The following is a 22,293-nucleotide window of genomic DNA, read 5'->3' on the forward strand; positions in this document are numbered from 1 at the left end:
GAGTTCTTACTTTTAATTAGTTTTATTATTAACTTAGTAATGTATTTAAAATTGCTCTCAATTCTATTAATTTTTTGTTTGGTTTTAACTATTTTAAATATCTCATAACTTTATGTATGGTTTTGATTAGTATGTGGTTAAGTGGAAGAGAGGGCCTCGAGCCCTAACTTCGCCACTGAAAAAAGGGCATTAATAAATAAATAAATAAATAAATAAATAAATAAATAAATAAATAAATAAATAAATAAATAAATAAATAAATAAATAAATAGTTTTTTTCGCAGTGTTGATTCTGTAGGAACAGATTTTTTAGTGTATTTCTCCAGAAAATTCTTGAAATGGGGATTGTTCACCTTGTTTAGAGGAATGTTTGCAGACATCATCATCTCAAAAAGTTCCTTTGAAGAATACGAACATCTGTCCATCGCTGAAGATGTAACAGCCTTATCGAATATCAATTGCTGCCTCTTCTTATCGACATGCTGTCGTTTGACATTACTGCTGTTTTTTGCCGTGTTACATTGTTGTTGCATATTAAAACGTTTTTCAGCCATGATTTTCACTTCAGACAACTTGCAAAATAGAACTAAACTGTCTGTACAGAAATATTCTTCTCCAAATTCTTTTACAAAGCTTCGTAACTTAACACCAGTAGAAGACCTTTTCCTTAGGCGTGCTGGAATGTGTGCTGGGATACGATTTACTGTAAACTGATGCTTGTGTAAGTGAAAGGAGGTTGAGGTTCTAATATCTGAACAAAGACAAGTGAGCAATTAGTCACTGATGGGACGGGATTTTCTGGATGATCTACCCACTGTTGTCTTCATACTGCTGCAACAGTTATCATATATTGCTTCTATCATTGTCATTGCCAGTCAATGCCTCTGTGTATCATACTTCCCCAGACTTTTCTTCTGGGGATGCTGTTGTATGCCTTTTCTAAGTCTATAAAAGTCATTACTATATTCTTCCCATATTCTCAGTTCTTTTCCATGATCTGTCTCAGAATGAAAATGGGTTCCACTGTTGACCTTCCACTTCTGAATCCTAATTGTTCCTCTCATAACTGACTATCCACCTTTTCTCTAGTTCTTCTTTCCAGTATCCTTCCCATTATCTTGGCAATATGGGAGATGACCGAGCTCGATAGCTGCAGTCACTTAAGTGCAGCCAGTATCCAGTATTCGGGAGATAGTAGGTTCGAACCCCACTGTCGGCAGCCCTGAAGATAGTTTTCCATGGCTTCCCATTTTCACACCAGGCTGTACCTTAATTAAGGTCACGGCCGCTTCCTTCCCACTCCTAGCTCTTCGCTGTCCCATCATCGCCATAAGACCTATCTGTGTTGGTGCGACATAAAGCAACTAGCAAAAAAAAAAGTGAGATGATGGTGATTCCTTGGTAGTTACTGCACATCTTCTTATCTCCTTTTCTGAATATTTCCTAATCCTTAGCAGCCATGTACTGCATATCTCTACACTGTGTATTTAAAATGAATATAATCAAGTCTGGACATTTTGCAGTCTAATGAAATAGGAATTGCAGTGCAAAACCAAATAAAATTTGTGAAACTAAATGCAGATGTTATTTACATCGTGTGTAATTGCTTATATTACATGTCTGTAGCAATAGAGATGGAAAATGTTATTTCAGAAAAAGACAACCAAACAGAATGTATTTCAGGGATCATGGAAATGGGCCCTAATGAGGTCACATATTGATCATGACAGTTCATGTTTTGTGAATCAACATGTATTTTTCAGGTCCTTCCGATGTGTCCAGTTTGATTTTGCTTCTTGTATCTGTAAACTGTGTCCTCCCCTTGTTAGTAACAGGTAATGGAAATATCAGAATAAATGTTACTCATTTTCACAAATAAGACATGTCTCATATACGCACGATCCGTAGTAATTCACATAGTACTGACGAGCAGTGTGGCTACCTGAGAGTTGTATCCCAGACCAAACAACCATCAATAAACCACCAATTTATAGGGTATTGATAGTATTTTGTTGGCCATTGACCAAGGTAGTGTAGGGTCAATAATACAGTAGAAGTCCGTTATAGCGAGAATTCATAACAGCGAAAAATTTACTCGCTATAACGGATTGTCGTTATATCCAATTTTTGTATAAAAGTCGGAAAACCCTTCATGCACTTTAAAATCGGTATGAAACGGCAATCAGTTTGTTCAAAACTCGCGTTTCCGCAGATGATGTCCACACTACGGCTTACTTGTTTGTTATTTTTCGTAATCCGATACTACGTGAAACATACATACATACATACATACATACATACATACATACATACATACATACATACATTATCATTATAGACTGTTATGCCTTTCAGCGTTCAGTCTGCAAGCCTCTGAGAATTTACTAAACGTCGCCACAATCCTCGATTTGCAACTAGTGTTGTGGCCTCATTTAGTTCTATACCTCTTATCTTTAAATCGTTAGAAACCGAGTCTAACCATCGTCGTCTTGGTCTACCTCTACTTCTCTTACCCTCCATAGCAGAGTCCATTATTCTCCTAGGTAACCTATCCTCCTCCATTCGCCTCACATGACCCCACCACCGAAGCCGGTTTATGCGCACAGCTTCATCCATCGAGTTCATTCCTAAATTAGCCTTTATCTCCTCATTCCGAGTACCCTCCTGCCATTGTTCCCACCTGTTTGTACCAGCAATCATTCTCGCTACTTTCATGTCTGTTCCTTCTAACTTATGAATAAGATATCCTGAGTCCACCCAGCTTTCGCTCCCGTAAACCAAAGTTGGTCTGAAAACAGACCGATGTAAAGATAGTTTCGTCTGGGAGCTGACTTCCTTCTTACAGAATACAGTCGATCGCAGCTGCGAGCTCACTGCATTAGCTTTACGGCACCTTGATTCAATCTCACTTACTATATTACCATCCTGGGAGAACACACAACCTAAATACCTGAAATTATCGACCTGTTCCAGCTTTGTATCACCAATCTGACATTCAATTCTGTTGAATTTCTTACCTACTGACATCAATTTAGTCTTCGAGAGGCTAATTTTCATACCATGCTCATTGCACCTATTTTCAAGTTCCACGATGTTAGACTGTAGGCTTTCGGCACAATCTGCCATTAAGACCAAGTCGTCAGCATAGGCCAGACTGCTTACTACATTTCCACCTAACTGAATCCCTCCCTGCCATTTTATACCGTTCAGCAGATGATCCATGTAAACTACAAACAGCAAAGGTGAAAGATTACAGCCTTGTCTAACCCCTGTAAGTACCCTGAACCAAGAACTCATTCTGCCATCAATTCTCACTGAAGCCCAATTGTCAACATAAATGCCTTTGATTGCTTTTAATAATCTGCTTTTAATTCCATAGTCCCCCAGTATGGCGAACATCTTTTCCCTCGGTACCCTGTCATATGCTTTCTATAGATCTACGAAACATAAACACAACTGCCTATTCCTCTCCTAGCATTTTTCAGTTACCTGGCGCATACTGAAAATCTGATCCTGACAGCCTCTCTGTGGTCTGAAACCACACTGGTTTTCATCCAACTTCCTCTCAACGACTGATCGCACCCTTCCTTCCAAGATGCCAGTGAATACTTTGCCTGGTATACTAATCGGTGAGATACCTCGATAGTTGTTGCAATCCTTCCTGTTCCCTTGCTTATAGATAGGGGCAATTACTGCTTTTGCCCAATCTGAAGGTACCTTACCAACACTCCACGCTAATTTTACTACTCTATGAAGCCATTTCATCCCTGCCTTCCCACTATACTTCACCATTTCAGGTCTAATTTCATCTATTCCTGCTGCCTTATGACAATGGAGTTTCTTTACCATCCTTTCCACTTCCTCAAGCATAATTTCACCAACATCATTTTCCTCCTCCCCTTGAGCTTCGCTGTTCACAACACCACCAGGATGATTTCCTTTTACATTGAGAAGATGTTCAAAATATTCCCTCCACCTCTCCAGTGATTCCCTGGGATCTATTATGAGTTCACCTGAATTACTCAAAACACTGTTCATTTCCTTTTTCCCTCCCTTCCTAAGATTCTTTATTATTGTCCAGAAAGGTTTCCCTGCTGCTTGACCTAGCCTTTCCAGGTTGTTACCAAAATCTTCCCATGACTTCTTTTTGGATTCAACAATTATTTGTTTCGCTCTGTTTCTTTCATCTACATACAACTCCCTATCTGCCTCAGCCCTTGTTTGGAGCCATTTCTTATAAGCCTTCTTTTTACGTTTACAAGCTGCTCTCACTTCATCATTCCACCAAGATGTTCGCCTTTTCCCATCTTTACACACAGTTGTTCCAAGGCATTCCCTGGCTGTTTCTACTACAGCATCCCTGTATGCCACCCATTCACTTTCTATATCCTGAACCTGCTTAATGTCTACTGTTCGAAACTTCTCACTAATCATATCCATGTACTTCCGTCTAATTTCCTCGTCCTGGAGATTTTCTACCCTTATTTGTTTGCAGACAGATTTCACTTTCTCTACCTTAGGCCTAGAGATACTTAGTTCACTACAGATCAGATAGTGGTCTGTATCATCAAAATATCCCCGGAAAACTCGTACATTCCTAACAGATTTCCTGAATTCGAAGTCTGTTAAGATATAGTCTATTATGGATCTGGTACCCCTAGCCTCCCATGTGTAGCGGTGAATAGCCTTATGCTTGAAGAATGTATTTGTAACAGCTAAACCTATACTAGCACAGAAGTCCAGCAAACGCTTCCCATTCCCATTAGCTTCCATATCTTCCCCACATTTACCAATCACCCTTTCGTATCCTTCAGTTCTATTCCCAACTCTCGCATTGAAATCGCCCATTAGCACTATTCTATCCTTGCTGTTTACCCTGACTACGATGTCACTCAATGCTTCATAAAACTTGTCAACTTCATCCTCATCTGCACCCTCACATGGTGAATACACGGACACAATTCTAGTCCTAATTCCTCCAACTGACAAATCTACCCACATCATTCGCTCATTTACGTGCCTAACAGAAACTATGTTGCGTGCAATGGTATTCCTGATAAAGAGCCCTACCCCAGACTCTGCCCTTCCCTTTCTAACACCCGTCAAGTACACTTTATAATCTCCTCTCTCTTCCTCGTTATCTCCCCTTACTCGAATATCACTTACTCCTAGCACATCCAGATGCATCCTCTTTGCTGACTCAGCCAGTTCTACTTTCTTTCTTCCATAAGCCCTATTAATATTGATAGCTCCCCATCGAATTCCATTTCGTTCGCCAAGTTGTTTCCAAGGAGTCCCTCGCCTGTCAAATGGGAGTGGGACTCCGTTACTCCCATAGATCCGAGGCTTGCTTAAAATGTTCTGAGCTCGGTCGATTCATGAAGCAGGATGCTGCCCTACTTGCAGATAGTCCAAGTGAGGATCTCTCCTCTAACGGGTTATGGACCACCGATGGATTGTATAGTTCTAGCTGCCTGAGCACAAGGAGGGCCAGGACTCAGAATATGTCCGAGATGCCCACTCCCATTCCATAGCAACTGGTATCCCGACTCTCAGGACCACTTACTAGGCCACTCAGCCGTTGCCCATGGTTCACGAACTAGGATGTGACTACAGTAACCCACAAACATGAACCATTAGTGTATGTTTAATTTCATTCTGAAAAAAAAAAGATGAATCCCACTTTTTCCTTCAAAAAATTTAAATCAGGCACAAAAAGAAGTTTGTAATACCATATGAATGCCTTGTTGTACAGTAGGCCTACACATTTTTAGACTCCGAACATTGATTTTTGTCACACCGTGTTTCTTTTTTCTTTGCGGCTGCACAATTATTCTTTATTTCCGTGGGTTTAAGGACCATTCACCTAACATTGGCATCATAATACCGAAGAGAACTCGTTGAAAATTTTCCAGCAATATCTATTCCATGCGTCTCTACAATACAGCGATCCATCAGGAAATTATTCTTGCTGTCTATAAAACTGTTACTTTTACGCAGCGTCAGATATAACTGGCTACCACTACACGCATGTCTCCCTTGTCAGGTTCGGCCAAATTCAGCGGTTAGCGATGTATAGGCCTAATTGCGAACGTTGAAAGTCAACGAATGAGTTTATTGCGCCACGATATGGCCATTTCGCCGTTGCAATTTTCGTGCACATACCTCAATCTTCGACTTCTTTAAAGCGTTCTTGTTGCGGACCACTGAATGCATTTTTTGTACAGTACGCAATTTTTTTAGCTCTTTGTCTTCACGCTAATGCCAAACATAGGCTTTAGTTAGGCCTATGCCGTATTTTCTTGCGGCTGCCCAATTATTCTACATTCCCGAGTGTTTAGTAAACATTAACTTAAAATTGGCATCATAATATCGACTAGAACCCGTTGTAAATTTGCCGGCAATACCTTTTCCAAATATCTTTACAATACGACTATCCATCACGAAAATATTCCTGCTGTCTATAAACCTTTATTTTACTAAGCCTCAAGTACAATAGACGCATTATGACTCTGCCACTGAGTAGCCATGGCTTTTCTAAGAATTCGAAGGGTCGCATGTTTTGATGCCATTCTGCATATTTGAGAAATACACAAGCACTGTACAACCGGTTGTCGCAGCTAGTAGTAAAGAGGCGATCGTTTATTGTCAACGAGTTCATAAAAAGAAATATCATAAAAAGAAAAGAAAGAAAGAAAGAAAAGAAAGAAAGAAGGGTTCCACCTAATCAATACTTATTTATTATCACATGTATGATGGAATATCACATGTATAATAGGGCCCGTTTCGACCTCCTACAAGGTCATCCTCAGCTGCATTAGAATCCTATGTTTGCATTTTGTATTATGCCTCATTCCTAAAAGCTTTATGACATATTCTGAAATTTAACAACATTATGTTGATTACACTTTTGCTAAGAGTTCCAATGTTACAACATAGCTAAAATTATAACAAGTTAAATACTCTTATTACATAATATAATGACCCAATATTCACATGTAATTATAATAAAATGGATTCGTTTTTTCTTTCTAATGCATAATGTAAGAATAATTTACCATAGGCTTATGCCTATTCAGTTAAAGCAAGCTCCATTCTTATAAATGTTTAGTCATGTATGAGGTGAGCTTTGTTGATATTTGTGAATATTACAGCAGTAAATTAGCAGTAAAATACGCCAGTCAAGTGTAATTATATGCTGACGGCTCAATAAAATATATTACATATCTACATTAAAATATTAGCAAACATGGTTGAACGTGCTTAAATGCTCTTTTGAAAGTCTAAAACGGTTGATAATAATAAATCTTGCGTTGTTTTGCATTACGTATTACATTGAAAAAATGTGAAATTTGCCCATTATACAAACATATAAACACATTAAAATATTTAAAACATTGCAAGGTATGCTTAGATGCAAATGTCTGTCTGTAGTCTAAATTAACAAGTGACAGCACATTCGTATGTTGTTTTAAAAAAGACTGATGAACATGCGAGTTATAAGTCTGAATTTGCATAAGCCGTAGCCGATACACTTTGTGTAAAACTCAAACCACTTTATCTTTCTAATTTTATTTTCGTGACTTGAACCTGGCTTGTTTGACTTGGCTGATGTTCTGGAAATTGTTCAATTTGAATGACAAGGTCGTAATTGTTGGTGGCTCTTTACTTTCTTATGATGTTGGTGTTGATAAATGTCTGTAAGTCAAAATAAACGAAATTTTGAATATAAGTATGAGTTCTGTAATAATCTACTTACTGTTGTGGAGTGGTTGAGATGTATGCTGCTTGGCTGTCTGTCGCGTATTGTATCTCGTACTTCTGGTGTTGGTGTTGCCTGTTGTGAAGGGGGTGGAGGGGTGATTGGGGGAAGCTTTGGCGTGTGTATGGGCGGAGCCATGTATGTCCGCTGTCTGCGCTATAGCTTGCGTATGACGTTTGTTGACTAATCTGAGGTAATCATTCTTTAAGATGGGAATAATCTTATTAAATAAAATATTAGTTTTCTCAGTTATTTCATTAATATTGTAATTGGGGTTTGTATATTGATCAAATGTTATGTACAGTTCTGTGCGCGTGTGAAAAGAAGCAGCGTGGTTACCGCGGTAGTTGCCTGTGGTATCCATTAACTTACTGTTAGGCCGCGAATGCAATGACCCTTGAGTTTTCGCATGAGATTCTGAGAAAAAAAAAGTCTTGGATTCGGAGAAATACGGTATCACTCCAGAGATTTCTGTGGCAAACACCTCAGCTTTCTTCTTCAGACAGCATCACCTAACCTAACCGTATATGTAGCCTATCCTGAAAGCATATTTGAAACGCATTTAGAGAAATAACCTCCTCGCGAAAAATTTACATGTAAATAGCCGTAACTAGATGCAAGAAGATATGTAATATCCTCTGAAATCAGTGATGTACTCTGCCATATCTTGAGGTGTAACACATTCTTACATAATTTCTGCATATAACATTAAAATTAAGATATCGTTTACTTCAGTCTTTATTTTTAACAAGTTAACAACTGCTATCGGCTACGTTATTTACGCATTTATTACGGAAACGTGGTATCCTTTTTCATTTCGAATTTTCTTTAGAGAACAGCAGTTGATGGGTATTACTAATTAACTCCAACATCGCCTTTGAATGTCAACGAGAGAGCTCACAAATGCATAAAGTGAGAAAACTATACCGTACCGAAGATGATCGATCGCATTTTGTTGCAAACGTTTCAGTTTTCTTATTCAAACAGCGTCACATATCCTAACCTAACCATACTGTACGTATGATGAAAACACACTTCAAGCGCCAGTAGAGAAATTATACCTTTCTCGCTATAAATTTTCATAATAGCCTATCCGTAATTTAACCAGACGTGACAAAATATAAACTAACCTCTGAAATCAATTAAACACTCCACCATATCTCGAGGTGTATCCCATTCTTACCTAATTGCAGTATTTAGCCTCAAAATTAAGCAGTCGTTTAGTCAGCCTTAATTTTTAACGAGTTAACAACCGTTATCGGACACGTTATTTACACATTTATTACGAAAATATGTTCTCTTTCATTTTGAATTTTCTTTACGGAACAGCTGTTGACGGATATTACTAATCAACTCCAACATTGCCTTCGAATGTCGACGAGAGAAATCGCTAGTGCACATAGCAAGGAAACGATGCCGAAGGTAATCGATCGCATGCAATATCATCGCTGGGGTGCATAAATATTGGTAACAAAAAAAAAACGCGCGTGCTTAATTGCTCGTAATAATGGATGCGCCAGTGATAGGGTTCTCGCTGTAACTGAAGGACGATACACAGTTTAATATAGGAATTTTGAAGGGACAGAAAAAAGTCATTGCTATAACAGAGTTCTCGTTATATGCCATACTCGCTTTAGCGGACTTCTACTGTATTTACTGACAGATCCATGATCATGTTGATTAAAAGAGCCTGGATTTTAAAACTCTAATACGTTGGAATGCAAACTTATGTGGCGAATAGCAAGTGCCATCAACCCCTCTCTACTATTATGTAGATGAGTTGCATACATTTTAGGGGTTCTAATATTCTGTATCCCTAATATTTATGCAAATCTCACTGAAAAACCATCGTACAGGCTGGAAGATACTTCCCACTTGCTGAAATAAGGTTGCTTTCTTATCTATTAGTGCTTAAAAATTTGAGCAATACTGGTCAATATAATTATTTTTCAGTTATTTGGAATCATTCTAGACTCTTCTGTCTGGATGATACAGTGTGAAATGATTGATTGATTGAATAAATTAATTAATATAAATAAATGACATATGGTGTCCAGGGAGGCATTGTGCAGGTCTTTCAAGTTAATGCCTATGGGCGGTCTGAAATCACTTAATCAATGCTCTCTTTATGAAAGTTGAAATATTCATATGATACTGTAAATGGAATTGTTTTTCTCATCTATAAATAACTCATAAAAACATTCTTTTGTACATGTATGGCTCATGGCCTTGATGGCAGCTCTGGTTGATGCTGTATGTTTGTATCACACTCTCACCTTGAGAATTTGCTCCCTCTTCCTCTTTAAGCTACTCTAACTTTACATTACTCTTATAATACATGGATTTATTCTTAATAAGTGCAGAATTAAACCTTCTCTGGTGTTATGAACATCTTTGAAATTGTTTCATATTATATAAATGTATATGCTATTCAGTGGTATTGGAGTATTGTCTTTCATCAAGAACATATTTTAAATTCTCTTCAGAGTCTTGTGGGAGTATTAATGGCATGGCCTGAAAAGCTGTCAGCCATGTCAGGCATGCGAGCACCTACTACTAGTACGACCAAGATGGAAGCTCCAAGTGTGTTGCCTCTGTGTGAAGGAGTTCCTTGGTTTACATCACTGCCAGTTACAGGACTTCCTGGCACACGTACTGTACAACATCATGTTGATAAACCCCAGGTAATTCCTAAAATATGTACTCTCAGGTTTTTTAAAGATCTTTTGCTGTATTTCAGATATTTAGAATTCAGATTCCCAGAGGCAGTACACAATGTTTACAAAATTGGTGATACAACTGAAAATGTTTGTAGATTGGGAAGTTCTGTTTGATAACAATAAAATTAAAAATTAAGAGTAAAACATTTCCACCGTTTCAATACCAAATCAGGTAATGTGGGTTACATTACGGAAGAAACATTTATTGGAACTAGTTTTGACCTATTTTTTTAAGTTAAAAGAAGGTATATAATGGTTCCCTCTTTCAATACTATTAAAATAAGAAATGTAAGTTTACATTCCTATTTAATTAAAATTGGTACGGTTTCGATCAGTATTCATGGTCATCGTCAGCCAATTACAAATAAGTGTAAAACAATGCATAGAAAAATAAAATGCAAAGTTTAAATAGTTCTGTTTGGTTTCTGCTAGTGAAGCACTAAAATCTTTAAGGAGCACTGTGCGTTGATATATAGCCAAGAAACACAAATAAGATGCACAGGTAAAAATGAAGTTTAGATAATGGTGTCAGATACAGTTTATGGAGCACTATAACACATAAGGGAGCACTGTGTGTTGAGATTTCAAAGTTATGTAGAAGTCTAAAGTCAAATACGTATTTTTAGTTGTAGTTTATGAGGCACTGTATAATTTTAAGTATCAGCAATGCATGTCTATGAAGAATTTGTAGATCAAATACATTATTAAGACATATATGTTAGAGAGCACTGTGTGTGAAGAAGAATCAAATACGCACTTAAATGTAGTACGAGTAAGTAATTGAAGAGTTCAGTTGCAGTTTATGAGGCACTGTATAATTTTAGAGATTAGCACTGCTTATCAATAGATCCAAAGTCCGGCTCCATGGCTAAATGATTAGTGGGCTGACCTTTGGTCACAGGGGTCCCGGGTTCGATTCACGGCAGTGTCGAGAATTTTAACCATCATTGGTTAATTCCACTGGCACAGGGGCTAGGTGTACGTGTTGTCTTCATCATTATTTCATCCTCATCACGACGCACAGGTCGCCTATGGGCATCAAATCAAAAGACCAGGACCTGGCGAGCCGAAGTCCTCGGACACATCCTGGCACTAAAAGCCATACACCATTTCATTTTTTAATAGATAATGAAGAAGTTGTAGATCAAATACGTCACATACATATTCGAAAGTACAGAGTAAGTTCTTGAAGAGTTCAATTGAAGTTTATGAGGCACTGTATAATTTTAGAAATTAGCACGGCATGTTGATAGATCCAAAACTTATGTAAAAGTCGTTGATCACATATGTACTTGAAGTACAGAGCAAGTTCTTGAAGAGTACATAAGTACTGTGCTTCCAAAAGTTATGTAAGTTAGGTTAATGAAGTTACTGAAACATATGACTTATATGACATGTCATATGAAACTAACTTAGTGCTTGAAAGTTTAAAAAGTTAAAAAAAGTGGTGGAGAAGATTCACAGTTTAATGTGGAAATAAATGAAATGAATAAAGTTGTAAATAGTAATAAAAGCCAAATTAGTGAAATAGTAATGGAAAAAGAAAAATAGAAAAATTTCTATAAAGAAAATACGTTATATGTGACTCACTTAGCGTTGCCAAGTGTTGGACGTATTGGAAGCTTCCTTTCGCATAAATTATACAATACGTCCAACACTATGCACCACAAATTGATTCTTACATACTTTATTACCTCTTCTATTAGTTTTATTCCCCCATTTCCATTTCCTTTAACCCCTCCTCTTTTTTTCCCCCTTCTGTTCCCCATTTCTTTCCAAAATTTCCCCTACCTTTCTTTTTCTTCGTTTATCTTGCTTCCCATCACATAAGTTATCCAGTACGTCGGCATGTGCTGTGTATAGCTTACTCAAGGAAGCTGAAAGTTTATTTTAAGAGAGATAAATTGCCTTTTTCCTAAAATTGGAATTCTGGTACAACATTATAAAATTATCACAGGAAGTCAGAATTTCCATTATCCTGGTTTTAATTTTTGTTCTTATTATCCAGTTAGAGTGTCTACAGTATGTCTTATATATATTGCTGTATCCTGATTCATTATTTTTATCTTTCAGCTATTTGGAATCTGAAATAGGACATGTAAGCAATATTATTTTAGCATTGGAGTGTTATGTTATCTGGCATGTCTGCTTAAATACTTGGTGTTCATCATGCAGCTAATATTTGAAGTGAACTTACTAATTTTTAAAAACTTCACTTGCTTTCAATTAACATTTGTCTTTGCTGTGAAGTTGAACCCTTCTAAATTCAAGTGTACAGTAATTTTGTACAGTTGAATACCTGTCTCCTCTGAGAGCTAATTTTGTTCATGTTTTTCAACATTTGATAACAGTTGATATTTGAGAAGTTTTAACTCCTAATGCAATGTATAGTGTGTGATATTTCTGAAACAATATAACATTATATTCACAGAATTAAGGTTAGGAGAAAGTGTTTTATAAAACTAGAGAATTACTCTTATGGAGTGTAGGGAAGTTAATGCAACACAAGTTTCTTTATATTACCGAAGGAAAAATGGAAAATAGAACCAAGTACATAAATAATGGACTTTCTTATGTGCTCGTAAAGTTATTTGAATGTATCATGTTAAATCCTTAAACACAGTGAATAAGAAGAAACTCTGCACTGGATTTATATCTTTAATTAATACCGGTATATACACATGGTGCACATGAAGATGACTGCTAGTTCCTCCTAAAACGTGTCTGGGTTAATAACTGTAAATTTACAGACTAACTGGAGTATTGACCAACATTTTGGTTGTATCCTACTCTGTTAGCAGAAGTGTTGTTTTCTTTACACTAATGCACACTGCATGATTTTAACATGTGTGGTATTCTATATATCTGTCATCGTCTACATAATTTAGCCATCTGCAATACTGGACCAAGTGAGAAAGTTACTGATTGGTTGAATAAATTATTTATCCTGACAAGATAAGGCATTAAGGCATCTTACATTTAACCAAGTTGCATAAAGTAGCTCGCAGTTGAAAAAATGTATCCACACTAGTGTCCAAAAGTTAAGCATAAGTTACGAGTAAGCAGGGCAACAGGAAATAGACCACAAATCGCACGATATATGCACCTACCAACCTTACATGTTCGCTCTGTGTAGGAAAGGAGTGTTCCCTGCTTTGACTAGCGGTGTAACCGCAAGGTAAACACAGCAAGTGCCTGCGCCCCATATTTCCTCAGTCTTGTTTGGCCTGTTATAGTGTGCGGAGTGTAGCCTTGTGGTGAACGTGACAACATTATGGCACAAGGACGCCATTTGGACCCCGTTTTGCAGGGTAGAATACTCGGCCGCCTGGAAGTAGGCCAGACACAGACCGAAGTCTCCGTATCCTTGAATGTGCCACAAAGTGTTATTTCCAGGCTTTGGAGACGATTTTGAGACACAGGAGATGTTAGTCGTAGGCCAGTACCAGGTCGACCAAGGGTAACCACCCCACAGCAGGACCGATATCTGGCCTTAACCGCCCGACGAAATCGGAGTGTACCTGCAAGACAATTGTCGGCGGAGCTTGCAGCCGGCTCAGGGGTTGCCTTTTCCCAGTAAACTGTGTACCGGAGGCTCAGAACAGCACAGCTGTTTGCCCGATGTCCAGCGATGTGCGTCCCGCTCACTCCAGCACAGAGACGGGTCCGTTTACTGTGGATCCGTCAACATCGAAACTGGACCACGAATGAATGGAGGCATGTGCTCTTCACAGATGAATCCCACTTCAGTTTATTGAACAATTCCCGTTGCACATTAATCTGGGAGTGAACAGGGTAGCTGATACAACCACAGGAACATCATGGAACGGGACCAGTATGGTGGTGGTGGCGTCATGGTGTGGAGCGCCATCATGTTGAATGGCCGTACAGACCTGTACATCTTCATGGATTGTCCGAGGAACATTGTTAACGCTCGGAGATACATGGATGAGGTACTGAGACCACATGTTCGACTCTTCAGAGGTGCGGTTGGTCCAGACTTCCTCTTCATGGACGATAATGCCCGACCGCACCACGCTGCTCTGGTGGCTGAATTTCTGGCTGGGGAAGACATTAATCGCATGAACTGGCCAGCGAGGTGTGCAGATCTGAATCCTATAGAACATGCCTGGGATGCATTGGGGAGGCAAATTGCATCCCTCAGCCTCTACCAAGGACCCTCCAAGACCTTTGCATTGCCCTTTTGGAGTAACCATACACCCTATTAACAGCATACTTTGTTGTGGAGGACATTGCCAAGTTTTGTTAGTTGTAGTCAGAGGTGTACCTTAGCTATCACAACCTTTCAGACACTGTTTTTTTGGACAAGTTGTGTGACTTGGTGTGTGAGTCTGCTTCCGTTTGTTCAGCAATCCGTCTGACATTCGTATCAGGTAGTATGAACTCGTTTAGTGATTAAGCTTAGCTTTTGGACACTAGTGTAGGATAACATCTTAGAAGAATAATTAGAGAATTGTAAAAATAATATTGAAACAGCAAATCAGAAATATTATACTGTAGCTAGCAAACATGTTTAAATGTTATAAAGAATACATTCAGTATCATTGTGAGAATTAACATGTGAATTATTTATAATTAATTAGATTTTCAGTACTAAAGCAAATTAAAATAGTTACCTAATATGAATGGTTGTAAATGAATTTAGACAGAGCAGATGAGTTACATTTTGCCAGACTGAGTATTTCAGATGTTATAGCTAAGCAGTTAAGTGTAAGAGAGAGCCTTGAGCCCTAATTTTGCCATGAATAAAGAGATTATCTATCTATCATGTTGGCATTCTGAGCCGAACTTGGTGGATTCGACTCCGGCTCAGACCATTCATATTTGAAGGTACCCATATTTGTCGGTGTCATGTTGGTAAATTTACTGGCATGTAAAAGAACTCGTGTGGGGACAACATTCCAGCACCTTGGCATCTCTGAAAGCCATAAAAGTAGTTAGTCAGATGTAAGACTATTATTATTATTATTATTATTATTATTATTATTATTATTATTATTATTATTATTATTATTATTATTATTATTATTGTTGTTGTTGTTGTTGTTGTTGCAAAAAGGCATTTTGTTTGGAATATTAGTAAACTACACAGACCAACATTAGTTGCATCAAGAACCCACACATGGCTGTTTTGAATGTTTCCACCCTGAATAATTTTGATATTTTAAAGAATTTTGTTCTATTTACAAGATGCAAAGATATTGAAAATGTTGAACATAGTAGTGCTGTAGGTAATGGTCCGACTCGTTGGCTGAACGGTCAGCGTACTGGCCCTCGGTTCAGAGGGTCCCGGGTTCGATTCCCGGCCGGGTCGGGGATTTTAATCGTCTCTGATTAATTCTTCTAGCCCGGGGACTGGGTGTTTGTGTTTGTCCCAACACTTTCCTCTTCATATTCACTCAACACACTACACTAATAACCACCACAGAAACACGCAATAGTGATTACATCCCTTCATATAGGGTTGGCGTCTGGAAGGGCATCCGGCCGTAAAACAGGGCCAAATACACATGTGCGACACAGTTCGCACCCGCGACCCCACAGGTGTGGGAAAAGCGGTAGAAAAAGAAGAAGAAGAAGAAGTAGTAGTGCTGTAGGTAATGAAGACAAGGAGGGTGGTTTGGGTATGTCGGTATTTATATTTTGGTACAAGGAGAGATTTTTGAAAGATATTTTGATAAGTGATTGTGAACAACTTCTCCTGCGATTTAGGGGTAGCATGCCTGCCTCTCATCTGGCGGCTCTGGGTTCAGTATTCGGGCAGGACAGGAATTTTTATGTGGATCTGAGGGTTGGTTCTGAGGTCCATTCAGCCTTCGTGATTACAAGTGAGGAGCTATCTTGACCCGCACAAACACCCATCCCCACAGTGTTCGCACAGGTAGCAACAAGACAAGAAATATAGGTTAAAAAAGAACAAAACAAGGTGGAAGCAAAATCACCCAAAAGTAAACCATCACAAAGGTACTTACCACGAATAAGTGAAGAAACCAGAGGCCATGGAAAGAATGAAAATAATCATCACCGTATGGTTTCAAATTACTACAATAATCACACGTCCAGGTACTTTTGAAATAAATAAATATATTTAATAAGAGAAAGAAGTAAAATTAAAATAACTCTGGACTCAGAACATCAACAGGAATAAGGAAAAACAAATTAAACAGAGAAATAATATCAAAACATAACTAACCTACGGTTCGAACCGGCCTAGTTTATTGGGACCCAATATGAATTTCATAACCAGCCTATCTTCTTAGTTATAAAATACAAATAAATTATGCTTCGGCTTAATTACCTTAGGTTGAGTTTAATACCTTCAACGTCATTAATTTAGTTACTTGCATAAAATTAATTAATTAAGTTAATCTTTCTTTACTTGTAAAATACACCAACCAAACGAGATACTAGGCGAGGAGTTTATATAAGGTTTCAAAACCTCGAGCAAAAGGAAGAAAACCAAGAAAATCCCGAAATAAACTAGGGAAAAAGGAAAAATCAAGAAAATCACAACACGAGGGCGAACAGTGATACCAACCAATGGGTCAAAACACATATAGCAAATCGGCCCCCAAATGAAGACAAACAGGCTTAGCGTATAATTTTTCAGACATCACCGGAGCATGAAAAATTCTATTTTCTTTTAAATCATCAATTAAAGCAATAGCGCACAAACGTCCATTACATTTTCATCACAATCATCATAATATCCATCCCCATGGCAACAACAACAATACAAGTTCAGACCCGAGGGAGAGGACCAATAATAATTAGGATCACAACAATGCAATCAACAGACCGCACGAAAAGTAAAAAAAAACGAATTTCAGAGGAAAATGAAAAGCCGAAAGAAAAGGGGAAATGACAGGCAAAAAGAAAAATTCCCACCGGAAAACCTTACGAAAACTGCCTCCCTTAGTATCTTTCACAATGCAACAACGTCTCCTCTAACTCGAGCTCAAGACATCACCTCTTTCCTTTTTTAAAAGGAAAATGCCAAGAGTTTCCAGAACAAATATTACAATCTTTGTACCACATTTTTAAGAGTTTCCAATTTTGAACAATTCTAAGTTTGAAATACTATACCAAACACGGGAACCGGTATCTAATCACAACATGCCGCCGAAAAAGTTATTATTATTATTATTAAATTCAAGTTCTGGTAAATGTTCGACGTCGTATTTCTAGGAGAGGCATAGTATGTGTCACCAACTGAATAGCACCAACTCTTCGATGAAATAGTAGCAAAATGTCGTTAAAAGAAAGGTTTCAAACTTACAGTCTTCCGGGTGGCGTTGAAGAAGAACGCTGTTACTTACATTAGGCCGAAGTTCAAACTAATTTAATTTAGTAGCAATACAACATCTGCGATGCTCTAAAGAGTTGTCCAGAGTACAAGAAATCCATTAATTGGGCAATGTGCCCCCAAATATCCACAGGATTAGCCTGGTACGATCTTGAAGTAGCACAACATAGCAGAGCTATGTACGCACGTCTGTTCTGCTTCCATGTTTACGGCAGACCACCTCTCTCTTGCACTCACAACGGTAAGCGGAAGTTGACTTCATTCCTTGCGCAGGAGAGCTGCGCAATAAGTTACGGTCCGCCCAGAACTTTAACAACTCCTGGCAGAGAGTATTAACAAATAGTGACTTACAGCCACGACATAATTTCAAGCTGCAGAGCATAATAAGGTTTCAAATAAATAGTAACTTATCCACTGTCACCGTAGAAGGGAGCAGCTCATAATTTTAAGTTATAATAAGGATTATGTCCATATATCTCTCGCATGGAGAAAAGACGAAATATTTTCAACGGAGATAAACTCCAACTCGAAAATGTCAAACAAGGAGACAGTGTATTAATACTGTCTCAATCTTGACAGTGAAATGGTGACCCCAGGCTAGAAAACCAGGAATAATGACTGAGAGGATTTGACCATGTGTCACACTGTAATCTGCAGGCTGACTGGCTGAGCAACGGTTACTTGGTAAAGCAAGGGCCATCAAGGCTGTAACACCATGGTGTTTGTTGGTTGTTTTATTTGATTTGAAGAATTCAGTATGTTATGAAGGAAGTTATACTGTAGGTGCGGTAAGTGTCCAGATGTTCAGACGCGGCCATGGGGGATGATTAAATGATATCAGTCCGTGGTCAGAATACCCCATGTTGTAGATTTGTCATGCATATGCATTCTACTCATGGTGTAAGCAATCTTTTAAGGGTTCTAGTGTCCCCATATACAATGTTATAATAATCAAAACATAGCAGTTGTTCTCTTTTAGATTCTCTGAATTTTTGTATTGATGGCTATATGCAGAGTGAAGAAAAGGAAACACTTGTTTCATGATGCTCAAAACATTTACAGTCCAAGATAAGTTTTCATCCAGACTAATGCCAAATCGTTTCATTGTACAGTAGACGTAAATGGTATTTGTGGCGGATGATCACAGGAGTGAGATCTGTTGTTCTCCTTAGGACACCTTCTCCCTACGAAGGTTGGCGATCCAGTTGATCGTGATTTCTCGCCAAATAGTCGCTAAAAAAATTTCTATAGAAGTTCGTCCATACCAGCAGCCAGTAATTTCTCCATCTTCCCACAGATCGTTGTCCTTCAATTTCTTCCCTCAATAATGAGTTGGAGAAGTTCATATCGTTCACTTCTCATGATGTGCCTGTTGTACCTGAGCGTCCTCTCCTTGATGATTGTTAGAAGCTCTTCTTTTCTTTTTAAACAAGTTGAGGATTTCCTCATTAGTCTTCCCTTCTACTCAGGATATTCTCAAAGCATTCTTTTGTACATTTTGAAAGCTTCAATCTACCTCTCCAGCAAAGGGCTGAGCATCCTACCTTCAAAACCATATGCATACCTGCCAAGTATTCCGGTTTTTCTGTAAAATGTACGGATTTTGAGTATGTTTTACGGTTGTACGGATGAACAACATTATTGTACGGATATTGAATATCTGCACTTGGTTTCGCTTTCTGCGGTCAAATTGGATTTGTTTGTCTTTCGATAGTAGCTGGTAATACGAGATGCAGTGTTTGTAATTCGACCGGTAAATTGTATCGATTGTCACTATCAATTATCACGGTGCTTTTGTCACCTGTTCGACCTCAACTGCTACTTCATTCACTGAGATGTTCCCAAACAAGTAGCAGGCTGTGATTTTGAAGAAAAGAAATCCGTGAAAAGTAGCAGGCTGTGAATTTATATAAATATAACAACTTTAGTAACTGTGTTGTGCTTTGTATCAGCTGTGAAAGGCTTGGTTTGTGTGTGGGGGTGAGTAACGTTGGCGGTAGTTCTGAAACTCGTGGAATTGTGTGACGAATTTGTAAGCGATTTAGTATTTTTAGTGGTTTCCATAATGAGTTCAACTAAGAAACGATATTATCAGTCTTTTAGGGAGGAATATTTGCTTAATTTCCTTGTTTTATACGATCACGGAAAGTGTTCCCAGTGTTAAGTGGAAACGGATGAGCACTCATCAAGATGTAACTTTGTGTATTTAATTTCAGGGGTGATCATAACATATATGTGACTTGTATTAATATTGTTTATAATCTCCCTCCTTGCCGGCCTTTTTCATTATGTCTCAAGACTTTACGATGCATGCGCATGTTGTTAAAACATTTCCGCTTGAGGATTTTCCGGATTTCTATTTTTGAAAGTTGGCAGGCATGCATATGGAAGGGCAGGGAAAACGTAGCATCGCAAGATCCGAGTTAAAGGTTGAGATCTTTAATGGTGAATGGGCCCCTCATGCTGTTTAACAAATTTTTGACTTGCCCATTCCTGAATAAGATTTTATTCTTTGGATCGCAATGCTCATTCACTATAGTCCCAAGATATTTGAAGGATGACATTTGCTGAACAATTGTTTTGTTGATGTGCAGGGAGGCCTCCTTAGATGTTTTCGAAAATAGTGTAGGGAGGCTTCCTTATGTGTTTTTGAAAATATAATCAGCTAGGTCTTGCCAGTATTCACGAACAGAACAAATGCTGCACTGATCCTTGCATTGTTGTTAATAATAATTTGAAGATCAGTAAGGCTACTTGCTAACACAACCATATCAGCAATGCAGATTTTATTAACGACATTGCCATTTATTGTGATGCCTAGGTTAATATCCTTGACAGCTTCTCTGAACACAACCTCTGAGTAGATATTGCAAAGAAGAGGAGACAGGACACAGCCCTGTTGTGCACCTTTATGTATGGTAATGTCCTCAGTTGTATTTTCCTCTATTTTGACCTCTGCTGTTTGGTTCAAGTGGAGCCAAGTGATGATACGTAGATCACCAGCATCAGCACCAGTAGTTTTCAGAATCTCGGCAATTTGTTTTCCATGAGATACGCAATTGAAAGTTTCTTGATAGTCGATGAAGTGTGCGTACACATCGACATTCATATCCAGGCATGTCTGAATCAAAACATTCACCGAGCTTGATAGCTGCAGTCGTTTAAGTGTGGCCGGTATCCAGTAATCGGGAGATAGTGGGTTCGAGCCCCACTGTCGGCAGCCCTGAAGATGGTTTCCCGTGGTTTCCCATTTTCACACCAGGCAAATGCCGGGGCTGTACCTTAATTAAGGCCATGGCCGCTTCCTTCCAATTCCTAGGCCTTTCCTATCCCATCATCGCCATAAGATCTATCTGTATGGATATGACGTAAAGCAAATAGCAAAACATTCAAAGAGAACAGAGTGCCGTGAATTCCCAGCCTGTTTATAAAACCAGACTGCATACGATTAATTTGACGTTCGTATTTTTCATAGAAACAAGTGTGGACGATGCAGTCAAATACTTTTAAGACATGGGACATAGGGTAATCATGTGACAATCATCACAGTGTGATGCACTAACTCTGTTAGATATGATAACAAATAATTTATTTTTGTAAAAAAAAAAATTAAATTTTTTAATAAGAATAAATTATATGTAATCTCAGTTCAATACGGATCAATCAAAAATGAAATCTATAACCCTTGATGGTAACAAAAGTTGATCTCTTCAGTTAACATTAAATAGAAGCTTGGTATGTTAAAAAAGTATTGTTTGCTATTTAAAGGGTTTTACTTTAAGAGCACATGATGAAGACCATGAGACAAAGCCAAGAAGACCTTGTTTGATATGACATAAACCTGTAGATTGTCAGCATACATTTAATGCCTACAATACCTCGGAAACTGCCAAAAATATCATTGACACGCAAGAAAAATGGAATGGGACTGAACTCGGAGCCTTGTAGTTTGCTGCTGTTCAGGGAACACCACAGTGATGTGCTCTGACTCTCAAAGTATGCTATTATTAGTCATGAAGGTACAAATGTGTCCAAGATAAAGAACTGTCCAAAATCTGAATTTTTTTAATACTGTACTTCCTATTCAACATATTTTTAGCGTTATCAAAGTATGTTTTCCCTTTCTGATTTTAATTCTTCTCTGGAACGCCTCCATTTTAAAGAAAATAAAGAAAAAATAATATTGCATGAAAGCAGTTTTAGCTGTATATCATGTGTATCCCCATATATGATTGAATGGAGGAGACAAGTGCTCTAGCAGCACAAATATATATAAATTCACATAATTGTCATTTTGAAGATCGGCCTTTACTAATTGCACAGCATCTGTGAAGTAGATAAAAACCTATTCAATCGGGAATGCCAGTGACAGCATATGAAAGTCATTTGAGTAAAACTGTTTCACAGGTTTCCACCAGCACAACATGCCTATAGTTGTGCATAGGTGTGTGAAAGTCCAGCATTCTCGTAGTCATAATCATCTA

The 22,293-nt window shown here is 38.2% G+C and overlaps 1 protein-coding gene across 2 annotated transcripts in view; it reads left to right on the plus strand.

Moving 5' to 3' along the window:
- Cog1 (conserved oligomeric Golgi complex subunit 1) overlaps nt 1-22,293 on the plus strand; it is a 159,041-nt gene that overhangs the window by 121,276 nt on the left and 15,472 nt on the right. The window contains exons 15-16 of one of the 2 annotated variants that reach the window (XM_067143164.2): nt 10,249-10,446; nt 12,556-12,580. In XM_067143164.2, the coding sequence (XP_066999265.2) occupies nt 10,249-10,446; nt 12,556-12,570 (213 nt within the window). In that variant the 3' untranslated portion in view covers nt 12,571-12,580. The remainder of the gene's footprint in view (nt 1-10,248; nt 10,447-12,555; nt 12,581-22,293) is intronic. The other variant, XM_067143163.2, reaches the window with a different exon arrangement.

The sequence above is a fragment of the Anabrus simplex genome, chromosome 3 (assembly GCF_040414725.1).
Source record: "Anabrus simplex isolate iqAnaSimp1 chromosome 3, ASM4041472v1, whole genome shotgun sequence".
Taxonomy (NCBI): Eukaryota; Metazoa; Arthropoda; class Insecta; order Orthoptera; family Tettigoniidae; genus Anabrus; species Anabrus simplex.